Raw genomic sequence first — 12,249 nt, 5'->3', positions numbered from 1 at the left:
CGCAAATTCATGTCAAGCCTGGGCTCCTCAGTGACCATGTCACAGCAACAACACAAACTACAAGGGTCTGGGGCATCCAGCACTGAGCTTGAACTCAGTGGGACGCTAGGTCCACTGTCCCACAGGCCTGGAGCCCTAGACCTGAGGGAGGAGGCCTGAGGGGAACCCTGGGTCTGAGGGAGAGCTTGGGAGGATGCTGGAGCGTGACCTCTGGAGCAGGAGGGGGCAGGGAAGGCAACGGTTGGGTCTGGAAGGCTGTAGAGGTAGATGTCTGTGTTGTTGGAGTTTAATCTGAGCAGAGATAACAGGGAAGCACTCTGAAGCCCTCCTTAACTCCCACAGAGAACTCCAGACATATTCCAGTGTCTCAGTGTCCCCAGTACTTTCCAGATGTTTTCGTCAGCTTTGCCCATCCCCCTAACCTCCATCTCCATAATTCTCCTCTTGGACTTACTTGATCCATGTCTTCTCTGTTGTGGGATTGCCCCATTATCTCTTTATACAGTACATGGTGAGGCAACTGAGCCTGTCTCTGAAGCAGTCCTGTCTGCTGCTCTGGAACCCATCTGGGTAACATTAGTTAAGGGTAACATTGAGCCCTTAACTTTCGTGAGCTCACCCAATTCTAGAGCAATTAAGACCAATCCCTTCTGCTGCCAAGATCCTAGACTAGAGACCTCAGACACAGCTCTAAACTGACCCATGGCTGTCCAGCCACATCTGGCCAGTGCTCCTGTCAGCGTCTCCTACCAGAGCCTGAGCCAAAGGCCCAGTCTGATGTGGTGGCATTGTCCCCCAGTCTCCTTTGGGCTGGGGATAGGTAACGCAGGCGGCGGGCTGGAATCAAGGGTAGGGGGCTACCCCAGGGCTGTGACCGGGAATCCATTTCAGTTCTGGGCCCACCTCCAGTGCCCCGCTGCCTCATCAGGGCCCTGGCTGGAGTGTCTTTGGAGCCCCAGGACTTCTTGGGCTGTGAAGAAAAAAAAAAAAAAAGGTGAGTAGTTGGTGGGGCTGAGCTGGTGAGGTGCTAGCCTCGCATGCACAAGGCCCTGGGGCTGAGCCTCAGCACCATAGAGACCAGTCATGGTGTGCACTCAGGAGGTGGTAGCAGGGGATCAGAAGCTGAAGACAAGCCTGGACCACATAAAAACCCATTTCAAAATAAGAAGGAAAGAGGCTAAGAGATGCCTCAGGAGGTAAAATATTGAGACCATCAATAAGAATCTGTAACCTTGGGGGCTGGAGAGATGGCTCAGCGGTTAAGAGCACTGACTGCTCTTCCAGAGGTTCTGAGTTCAAATCCCAGCAACCACATGGTGGCTCACAACCATCTGCAGTGGGATCTGATGCCCTCTTCTGGTATGTCTGAAGACAGCTACAGTGTACTCATATATAATAAATAAATCTTAAAAAAAAAAAAAGAATCTGTAACCTTAGTGCTGAAAGACAAGTGAATCCAGATGCTCCCGGGGCTCCCGGGGCTCCCGGGGCTCCCGGGGCTCCCTGGCAGCCAGGCTATTACAACAGCCAGCTCCGGGAACAGTGAGAAACATGTCTTAATAAGGTAGTGAGCAACAGGAAGACCTCCGGGATTGACATCTGGCCTCAACAGGCACACACCAGCGAGCACACCTACAAACACAGGAACACATAGACACAAGAGGAGGAGCAAATATCTTGGGGCCCAGATACAAGGGAAAAGGGACAAAGGGTGAGAGACAAGGAAGAAGTAAGGGAGAGGAAGATGGGAGGGAAGGAAGAGATTTGGAGGCAGAGACATAGGAGTTAGAGATGGAGGAGGGAGGAGTTAGAGGTGGAGGAGGGAGGAGTTAGAGGTGGAGGAGGGAGGAGTTAGAGGTGGAGGAGGGAGGAGTTAGAGGTGGAGGAGGGAGGGGTTAGAGGTGGAGGAGGGAGGAGTTACAGGTGGAGGAGGGAAGAGAGATGGAGGAGGGAGGAGTCAGAGGTGGGGGAGGGAGGAGGAGTTGGAAATGAAAGGAGAGACAAAGTAAGGGAGGAGACGGATGGAGGTGCCTGGGAGGAGATACAAGAGGAGGGAAGTGAGGAAAGGAAAAGAGGAGGAGTGAGTGACAGACAGGTGGAGAGAGGAGGGAGAGATGCCAGCAGAAGAGCCGAGGAAGATGAAGGGAAGCCAGAAGGACCCAGAGCCTCCAGAGCCAGGGGGACATGAGTGGGAAGCCTGGAACCCCAGATCCACATGGGACGCCTCTCTTCTTGCCTTGTAGCTGGGGAAGAACAGGAAGTAGCTGTGGCCATCCAGGGGAACAAATATTTGCCGAGGGAGGGGAGCCCCAGGTAGAGGCGAGTGAGGCAAGGACCTTGACCTGGCCACGCCACTCCTCTTCCTTTAGGTCTAACTTCACTGACAAAACTGACAGAAATGATTCTGCTCCAGTTACCAGGGAACGGATTGGGAAACTGAGGCCAACGGGGTTTAGCTCTCCGAGTGATAGAATTCCCTCTGCCTCATCCCGGGTAAGGCTGCTTGTCTCTTCCACACGGCTCTGCTTCTTCTCATACAACAATACACCTCACAGTGAGAAACTGAGACTCAGAGACAGCCATTTCCAGCCCAGGACTATCCAAGCAGCCAAACTGATTCAGCCAGACCCTCACTCTCCATACAACTGCAGAACGATTCTCAGTTCTCCTGACCCCCTCCACTTCCCCAGCACCCTAAGGACAGTCAGATGTAGGAAGTCAACAAGTCCTATGGGGAAACAGTCAGAGCTAAGTTCCAACCCCTTTCAGGTGCCTCAGTTTCCCTATCTGTGAAATAGGTTGGCTAAGTTTAACCAACTTAGCACATGGTGGTGCACACCTGTCATTCCAATACGAGGAATGTGGAAGCAGGAGAATCAGCTGAAAGTCAACCCCAGCTCTACAACTCTCTTTCAAAATGAGAACTGCTTCCTGCTTCTGATGCCCCAGCAGGGCCTCCTATCTCTTGGCTTCTGTGCCTGTCCTCATGGGGGGGCAGTCTCACCTCATTTTCACCATCACTGGAGTCAGAGAGCTGGGACAGGCGGCTAAGGTCCCATAGGGAGCGGCTGGGTCGGGTTGGGGGACCACTGGCTGTCCTGGTGCGCTGTACACTCCTCAAGATGTCACTGAGAGCAGGCCCTGAGGTAGTGGGGGTCTCCCGTCTGTCCCCCTCGAGGATGTGACAGGCAGCCAGGCGCTGAGCCAAAGGCCCATCAGACAGCAATGGGGCCACGGGGGCCACAGGACAGCGCAGGGCCACACGGTGTGGGCTTCGGGGCAGCTGTGGGCCCTCAGAAGGACTGAACAAAGGGCTTCGAGCTGGTGCTGGTGGGAGCGGCCTGGAGGCCGCGTACAGGACACGGAACTCCTGGCTGAAGGCATCTGCAATTTCTCCTGTGAGCAAGGTCACCAGGCCCCGGTGCAGGCGTGAGTCACTCCATGTGAAGCTAAGGACGTAAGGTGACAATCAGGATCTGTGCAGGGTAGCACCCACCCTAGTCCCCAGGCCCTGTGACCTTACAGCATGCTCTCACAGGCCTCAGCTCCTCTGTGAATAGGACAATACGTCTCTACCTTGCTGCTAGTCACAACCGACCTGGGACAACACAGTAATAGAAGCCTGTAATGCTAGTCTCAGGAGGCTGAGGCAGGAGGATTAGGGGTTCAAGCTCAGCCTTAGCTATACTGTTCCAGAAAAGCCTAGGCTACATGAGACTATCTCAAAACAAACAAATAATAAAACCCAGGAAAACCTTATACTGACCACCTAAAGTTAGAAGATTGTAAACACGGCTCTGCTCTGTCCCACTAAGGGACTTCTCAGAGCCCCGGTTAACCATGAGGTTGATCTTCTGATTACCCACAGGACTGTTTTTACCTCCACATGCTCACCAGAAAGGTTGCATTTCCTAAGCATGCGCACTGTATACCAGGATCCAAGAAGCACATCTGCCACACAAAGCAAATGTCCTGCATGCGGCCCACTGGCTGCAGAAGGTAATACCTACCCTCCATGTCACATGACCATGGCTTTAACACCTCCAGTGCAAATTTGAACATACATGTGTCGAGCACTACGCTATGGTCTCAGTGGGCCATCGGTAGTGAGATTGCCATGGGCGGGCTGAGCTCATAATATCAGCAATGAGTTGGCACTATGGAAGTATCCTTCAAGTATCCTTACCTTGCCAGGTGACAGTTCTGGTCCTTTCAGCCTGTGGTGGCCCAGGCCGCAACCCCTCCCCCCACCCCACTCCAGCCATCAAGGAACCCTGAGCGTCTGTGAGGTCACTGAGTTCCATGGCCCAAGGGCTTGTGGGCAGGGGTGCTGGCCTATCTCCAACCCAAGGACTCAAGAGCTCCTGAGAAGGACACATTGTAATTGGGAACCAGAAACACTCCAACTGCTGACCCCCGAGGCCAGGACGAGGGGCAGGAGGTGTTCCAGGAGGTCACACTCGGCCATCCAGGAGGTCAAGGAAGCCCCCGGCCTGGCTTGGGTGCTATCCACGCCGCCAGGCCACCATGGTCCTTGGCTGGCCACTGCTTCTGGTGTTGGTTCTTTGCCCAGGTGCGACAGGCATCAAGGACTGCGTCTTCTGTGAGCTGACTGACTCCGCTCGGTGCCCAGGCACACACATGCGCTGTGGGGATGATGAAGATTGCTTCATAGGCCACGGAGTAGCCCAGGGTGTGGGGCCCATCATCAACAAAGGCTGCGTGCACTCCACCATCTGTGGTCGTGAGGAACCCATCAGTTACATGGGTCTCACGTACAGCCTCACCACCACCTGCTGTTCTGGCCACCTTTGCAATAGGGGTGCTGGCCTTGCCACAGGAGCTACCAGCCTGTCGCTGGGTCTGCAGCTGCTCCTGGGCCTGGTGCTGCTGCTTCCATACTGGCTGTGATCCACAGGAACTACAGGGCCTGGGGCTGTGCCCCAGGCCTCCGCCTCCATCCCTTTCCCCCATTAAACGGCCAGAGGTGCAGTCTACCTCTTGTGGCCCCAGCTTCCTCCATTTCAGGACCCATGGGGGTGGGCTGGCAAAGCCCCTGACCAGCCGTCATGTGGGGTGTGGCTGTGACTCTCACTGCTCAGCTGTGCCCCATTGGTCCTAAGACAGACGCACATCTTTTCAAGTTTATGCAGATGCTTCTTTATGTTGGCGTCACCTTAGAGTTCATGCGGTAAAAATCAATAATACCAGATGGGGTTTCAGAGGACTTTTTCTCTTTTTTCTTTTCTTTTTTTTTTTTTTTTTTTTTTTTTTTTTGCGGGCAGGAATGATTTCTGAGGCAGGTTTCCTTGTATGCCAGGATGGCCTCAAATTCTCTACACAGCTAAGGATGGCTTTGAGCTCTGTGGTCTTCCTTTCTGTTGTGTGCCACCACAGCCAGCTCTGAAGCACTTAGGTCATGTGTTGGCTACCGCTCTGTCCTCTGGCAATGCCAGAATGATAGTGTCACTCCAAAGAATCATGGTCTCGGGGCTGGAGGCGGGGTCTCAAAAGGTGAACAGGACCGACAGTGTCAGTGCCTAGTGGGAACTTGCCAGAAATGCACGTTCCCACCACTGGGCAGGTGAACGAAGGCAACTGTGTCCACAAATCTGCTGAATATGGCCTTCCGTACCCTTCGAGAACAGTGGTTCCTGGTCAGCACCTCTTATCCTGGGTGCCTGGATATGTTTGTAGGATTCTGGGAGTGAAATGACGTTGAGAATGGGAAGGGACACCCCACTTATGTCTGCTGGCTGGAGGCAGGGATGAGGCTCAGTACGAACAGTGGACGGGAGCCCACAATAGTCGGATCCCAGTCATCTCATTCTGAAGGCAGCACAGGAGAGGGAAGTTGCCTGAAGTCACACTGCTAGGAGCTGGCAGAGTTAGGCTCTGAATCCAGCTATTTGGCACCCAGAGTCCAGCCTCAGTTTCCCAAATTGGGATTCACAAGGCCACTCACCTGGCCAACAGCAGAGAGAGCCCTAAGTGTTCTCTGTGGCAGAACACCTCCTCTCGTGGATGAGCGCATGGACCCATTTTAGAGATGAGTATGGAGCACAGAGACCCAGAAAGGATGCTCCACCATCACAACCCCTCCCCCATCATCTGAGCATGTCGAGGGAGGGCTGAGCACAGGGTGTCATGAGGGGACACACCTGTAGGATCCCGAGATGACCCTGTCACCGTCCAGCAGCAGGAACTTCTCCCGCACGTGGCCGCTCACCTGCCGTCGCCTGCGGCTCTGGAAGGTGTGGCCCTGCACAGTCCGGATATCCAGGTTCTGGGAAAGGATATATTTATGATGCTGTGGATACTGTCCCAGCATCCCCAGGGCCACTGATACCAAATCTTAGATCTGAGGATACCAAATCTTAGCTCTGGATCAAAGATTCCTACAGGACAATCCCTCCCTCCCTCCATTTCCACCCCCAGTGGAAGTGGGCTTCCGATCTTAGGGAACCCCAATGACCTAACAACCCATGGAAACGCCCCCCTCTGGGGAACAGGGACATTTAGGTGGCTCTTGCCTGGCTCCTACCTCAGTGGTCCACAGGTTCACCCCTAACTTCTGGGCTAGTGCCAGGAAGGCAGGCAGATGCTGGTGGTCAAGCAGTAAATAGACAGGAATCCATCGGCGTGTAGCAGCGTCCACCATGTCTGTGAGCAGGTCAGGATCAGTGAAGACATCCATGACTACAGCCACCAGCTAGAGTGGGGAAAGGGGTAGACATAGGACGGGGGGCTGTGGTACTGTGGGCAGGATGCTCTGGAGACGGAGACTTCAAGACCTGGCTTCTCTGGGACGCTCAGAGGCAGCAGGGAGGCACCCACCCCGACTCTTCCCTTCATGGAATTCGAACCAGGCTGCTCTTTTAGGAGACCTGTTTCCAGCTGCTGAAAACTCTTTAATCCCACAGATTATTGGCCACATTGTCGTTTAGAATACCAAAGGTCCATTGCTCCACGTTAGGGCTGGGTGAGGGTGACCAGGAAGCCCAGGCCACTAAGGTGTGCCTTGTAGGTTATAGTGGCATGACTCATCAACCAGGTCACTCAGAACAATGAGCTTTGGCTGCATTGTGCCTGTTTCATCATGACCTCTACTCTTGGAAGCTGTACATAGTAACCCGTGTACACCACTTGGCACTGGGGCCACAGAAACCCCAAGATTACTACCTAAGGAATAGGGCTTCAGGGCAGGAAACTACCCCTGGGGCTTTCCTGAAGGAAGCTAGGTGTCTCTGGTTTGGTTTGAAAGGGGCTGACTGACAAATGGTCACCATTTAGCTCTAGAAGCATGGATCCCAGGTCTCAGGGAGTGAGAGGCCTCCAGGTCTGAAGGGGAAAGGATAAAGCCTGGGCTTCAGGTCCAGAGGAGTATGAGTACAGACTTGCAAATTCCAGGAGGGTATGAGGAAAAGCCTAGGTACTGGTCACGGGGTGACACCCACCTTGCCAGCAGCCTGGATTTCCTGGCGCACCAACTCTTTAATAGGCGGTTGGCCCTCGCCTGGTGGCTGGGTATAGAGCTGCGCCCTGGTGATACCCTTCCAGGCAGTGTCTTCAGGCCAGCCCAGCCGCAGCAGGGGTGCAGGCTCATCAGATTGCCTAGGCCAGTAGGTCAAGCTGCCAATGTCCCCATCAGTGACGGCTGTTCCTGTGCCTGCTGCAGCAGGCTCCTGGCTTAGTACTATCCAGTCTTCAGCAGCTGCAGCCAGAGCCTGAGCCTCGTCTGTACTCAGAAAGGGGGGCAGCCTTTCCTGCTGCACGCAGGCCCAGAAAGCCTCCTCACCACTGCTCAGCAGTGCTTCCAGGGCCAGCCGCTGGCCCTCAGAGTACAAGAAGGCAGGACTGGCCTTGGTCAGGGCTGGCTCGCCAGCCCCCAACTCCTCTCCTTCCAGTGCGGCCAGCTGGGAGGCTGCCATTGAAGCCACACAAGGCCTCAGGCCAGGTCCTGGAGGATCTAGACGGCTTTTGGAGATTGACCATCTGCGGTCTTGTGATATGATGCGGCCACCCAAAGCCCCCAGGATAGGTCTGTAAACAGCCACACAGCTCTCTGAAGCTGTTCCTGACTCAGTCCCTACAGGCTCTCCATACCCTTAGACCATCAATTTGATCACATGTGCCTACTCACTACCTGTCAGGCAGCCATCTCTCCCATTTGCCTCTGCCAAACCGCAGGACCACCTCCAACTTGGAGCATTAGGTGGCTTTTGGCTGCTCCAAGCCTGTCAGGATGACCTGCCTGCCCTGACAGGTCTGACTACCAGCCTAACCATTTTCAGATAAATGGCTACTTGCCTGTCCTTGGTCACCCTACTGCTTGTAACCAATGGCTTGATGGCCTGCCACTTTGGCTTATCTATGGGATGTGACCCACTCTTTCCTCCCCTTCATTGTCACATGGTAGATTTCAGCACTTGATGGCCAGAAGAGTCAGTTTCTGAGTCTGAGTGAACTTTCTTGCCCACCACCCCAGCTCCCACAGGCTAATAGATAGCCCCGGTCTGCCTGTCATAGGGACAGAAGGAATCCATCCCTTGCCCCCCCCCCGGGGCGGCCCCCCCCCCAGCACTTGCCAGTCTCCTTCAGTGAGGATCTTCAGGGTATCTTGGCTGTGACCCTCAAAACCAGTCTGAGATGTTAGCAGCCACAAGTACTGTCCTCTGATCGAGAGCCTAGCCTGGGTTTCTTATCAGTCTGTCTCCTGGCTGTACTCTACTTCCTGGACAGGAACCTGTGAAGCCTGTGGTAGGTGGCAGCCAACTGGCACCACACAAGCCAGAAGAGCTGGAATGAAGCCAGGCCTCCCCCATCTACAGACCCCAGGCCACACCGGGTCTGAGGCTGAAGGCTAGCTTAGAAGCCTCCTTGTCTTCCTCCTGAGCAGCTCTCCACCCAACAGGGAGCAACTGTCAGGACACAGCCCCTTGTGCAAACAGAGGGGGAGGGACTACTGGGCATTTTACACAGAGACTGGCTGAGGCAGGGCCTCACCTGTTCCCACACCTTCCCCCACAACCCCCACCACCAAGATCTGGGGAAAAACTAATCCCAGGAGGAAGCAGGTGAACACAATACCCAGCAGAGGCGGGGCTCTAATCACAGGTGGAGGGCTGCACAGGTGCAGGCCAGCCTGTAGAGCAGGCACCACCCCTTCCCCAAAGACGGGTCTGTACCGACTTCAAATCAAATGCTGTCACCATTGGTGGCCCTCATCCCATCCTGCCCCATCCCAACTTCATGAACAAACACAGAGGACCATCAACATCCAAAGCTTTTTTATTAACAGATCCAAGATTAGTTTTTGTAGCCTCGGCTGGCCCTTCGGCCCCTGGCACGCTCGAACTTCCGGCCCTTGGAACGGACATAGGGTCTGTGGGGAAAGTAGGAGGGTTAGAGAAGCTAAGCTCAGTGGCCACTGGGACCCACTCCTGTACTGCTGGGACCCTCTTCTGAGAGCCTTCTTAGTAACCACCCACTCCTCAGAAGTGGCACAGGCCCTGGTTAGCCCATAGTTGTGACCATCCCCCACCCAGTGAACTCAACAGCCTAGTGGCCACTATGGTTAACCCCTACCAAAGGATAAGGCCCCATACTCACTTGGTGTGGCTGTGTGGGGTTCCTGGGGCCTTGCCAAAATGTCGGTACACCTCTCGGCCCTTCCGAGGACCAGACAGGAGCACAGTGCCTCGGCCCTTGGGAGACTCCAGAGCCAGCTGGTCAAAGGTGAGGATCTTACCCCCAGCCTTGAGGATGCGACTTCGGGCCCGGCTGCTCACCCGCAGTGCACACACCTGAGGAGACACACACCAGGAGCTGTGGGGACTGTCGCACACCCCCATGTAGGAGACTGATAAACAGCCGCCACTCAAATGTCTTCTGTGGATGGCAGACTCAATGCTTTCGGTCCAAAAGGAATCCAAAGCACCATTCTGCAGTGGTGAACAGGCTCACAAAACCACCAAAGAGCAGCTTTAATCACAGCTCCCATGGAAGGGTGCCACTGTCACACAGCAAAGCCTCCAGCTTAGTCAAGGACATATCCCCTGGCCCCATGCTGTTCACTTACCTTCAGCTTGGGCACTTCCAGAATCCGCACGTCATCTGTAACTGTCCCCACAACCACAGCGGTCTTGTTCTCCCGGCCAGGAAGCTTCATCTTTCGGATCTGACGGGGGCAAGCTGGTTAAGTCTTTCTGTGACCACACCAGTCACCCAGAACACTGAAATGTCCAAGATTTCCATCGGCTGAGACCAACCTCCCTTGTCCCCAGTGACAAGCCCCTGAGGGCTTGCCAGATCTCTCTGATTTGGATTCTTTCTCTCCAACCCCAGGAATGAACCAAGTCAGAGAAATCCCCAGGTAGAGAAAGACTAAGGGCTTGTCACTTGGGGAGGCAAAGTGGAGAGGCCAAAGCAGAGGTCTGTATCCTGTGCGGACCTCAACACCCCAGAACACGTGAAGTGCTACCCGCTACTAACCATCCGGGACAGGGACAGAGGTGGCCGGTTAGTGCGGCTCATAAATAACCTCTTCAGCACGACCTGATTGAAGGTGGAGTTGGTCCGTCTGGCCAGAAACCTGTACAGCTGGAAGGGAAAGTGGAAGATTGAGCATGTGACTGCCTCCCCCCAAAGCCAGGACCCTTCCACAGCTCTCACATCTTGCTCAACTCCTAGTGATGGGGGGCACTGTGTGTCCAAGTCCTTCCTCTCCCCACCCCACTCACCGTGGGAGTTGTAAAATGATGCAGTAGCCCGGGCTTACCTTGACTAGCAGCCGCAAGTAGATATCCTGGCTCTTGGGCTCCTTGCGCCGAACCTTTCGGTCCTTGTTGTGGCGAATGTCAACACCCTGTTGGAGGTGAAGTACTATGAAGCCAATTTTCAAACAAGTGCCCCATATCTTTGAATTTTTTTTTTTTTCGAGACAGGGTTTCTCTATATAGCCCTGGCTGTCCTGGAACTCACTCTGTAGACCAGGGTGGCCTCGAACTCAGAAATCCGCCTGCCTCTGCCTCCCAAGTGCTGGGATTAAAGGCGTGCGCCACCACCGCCCGGCGCCTTTGATGGTTTTTATACCTGTAGCTATTTCTTTCAGGCTACTTAGTCAACAATTCAAACCCAAAAGTATTCAAATTAGAGGGAGGGGACATTTTCCACCCATTGACAAATTCACTTAACACACACAAGTGAGACTTTTATCTGGGCTTGGAACCATTCCTCCCAGACTCCAGAAACTCATTGAAACGCTGTCTCAGAATAAAAGCTAAGATGCAGGAGACATGCTGCTAGCACAGTGTACCTTAGAGCACTTGCTTAGTATGTGAAGGCCCTGGGTTCTGGGCCCAGTATGGGACTTCAGATCCCTGCAAAAATATTAGGCTCTAATTATGTTCTCAAAACTAGCTCCCAATCTGGAAAGCAAAAGAAGCCAACAGTACATTCTAGACATGAAAATATGTTTGTGACAAAGCCAGACTCTTGCACTACCTACTTCAAAACAATCCTAGGAAGGCCAAACGGACGGGTTTATTTTATCCCCACTCATTTTCCAAGCTGTTAGCATCCAGAAGTTAGTGAAATACTAACTGGGGTTTCATTGCACCGTCAAGACCCTATGGCAGGCATCTTCATTAAAGTCTTCCCAACTCACAAGACATGGACAGAATTACTACACACCCTTCCGACTAATGACACTGGGAGCACTGTTTCGGGAAGCGCGGAGGGGGGGGGGGGACTGACGTCCGTCTGTCCCCAAACCCGGCAATGTGGAGCTTCACTCCTCACAGGTCTCAACCTCCCAAATGCAAGTTAAGAACCACGGAAACTGGGCGCTGGGATCCCGCCTGGAAAGATGTAGGCAAGGGAGCTGCCGTAGGTTCGAAGCCAGATTGCACTCACTACACTGGGAGTTAAAATAAGCCTGGATCACAGAGCCAAACTTTGTAAAGAAATCGACCAGCCTCCGGAGGCGCCTGAGGCCGGCCACCGGCACCGACAAGTCCCCGTCGAAGGCTCCAGCCTATGCCCCAGTCTCCCTTGGCACCGCCCGCACCCCTCCGCCGCGCTGCGACCCGGTCTCGCTGAGGATGGCAGCGGATGGATCACTCGCAAATGCCGCTAAGCGCGCTCACCATGATGGCGTCTCTTGCTCAGCCAGGTCCAGAAAGACGGAACCGCGCCGGAGTGGGCGGGGAAAGAGCGGCCTGCGAGACGCACCCGTGACGCAACACA

The 12,249-nt window shown here is 54.2% G+C and overlaps 3 protein-coding genes across 3 annotated transcripts; 1 reads left to right on the top strand and 2 right to left on the bottom strand.

The window, feature by feature from the left end:
• Positions 1–270: 270 nt before the first annotated feature.
• Fam83e (family with sequence similarity 83 member E) lies at positions 271–8,880 on the bottom strand. The gene is made up of 5 exons (XM_028789030.1): positions 7,458–8,880; positions 6,545–6,712; positions 6,162–6,286; positions 3,005–3,449; positions 271–970 (listed from the first exon to the last, which is right to left on the bottom strand). Exons 1-5 carry the CDS (start codon positions 7,929–7,931, stop codon positions 737–739), a joined length of 1,446 nt encoding a protein of 481 aa, XP_028644863.1. The 5' UTR covers positions 7,932–8,880; the 3' UTR covers positions 271–736.
• Spaca4 (sperm acrosome associated 4) lies at positions 4,293–5,114 on the top strand. Its single transcript, XM_028789031.1, has one exon. The coding sequence runs from the start codon at positions 4,528–4,530 to the stop codon at positions 4,909–4,911; it is 384 nt and encodes a 127-aa protein (XP_028644864.1). The 5' UTR covers positions 4,293–4,527; the 3' UTR covers positions 4,912–5,114.
• A 393-nt stretch (positions 8,881–9,273) lies between the features above and the next one.
• Rpl18 (ribosomal protein L18) lies at positions 9,274–12,213 on the bottom strand. Its single transcript, XM_028788825.1, has 6 exons — positions 12,150–12,213; positions 10,781–10,867; positions 10,495–10,602; positions 10,082–10,180; positions 9,613–9,806; positions 9,274–9,385 (listed from the first exon to the last, which is right to left on the bottom strand). Exons 1-6 carry the CDS (start codon positions 12,150–12,152, stop codon positions 9,310–9,312), a joined length of 567 nt encoding a protein of 188 aa, XP_028644658.1. The 5' UTR covers positions 12,153–12,213; the 3' UTR covers positions 9,274–9,309.
• Positions 12,214–12,249: the final 36 nt, after the last annotated feature.

Source organism: Grammomys surdaster, unplaced genomic scaffold, assembly GCF_004785775.1.
Source record: "Grammomys surdaster isolate TR1022 unplaced genomic scaffold, NIH_TR_1.0 125769, whole genome shotgun sequence".
Taxonomy (NCBI): domain Eukaryota; kingdom Metazoa; phylum Chordata; class Mammalia; order Rodentia; family Muridae; genus Grammomys; species Grammomys surdaster.
This window is presented reverse-complemented; position numbering and strand designations above follow the sequence as displayed.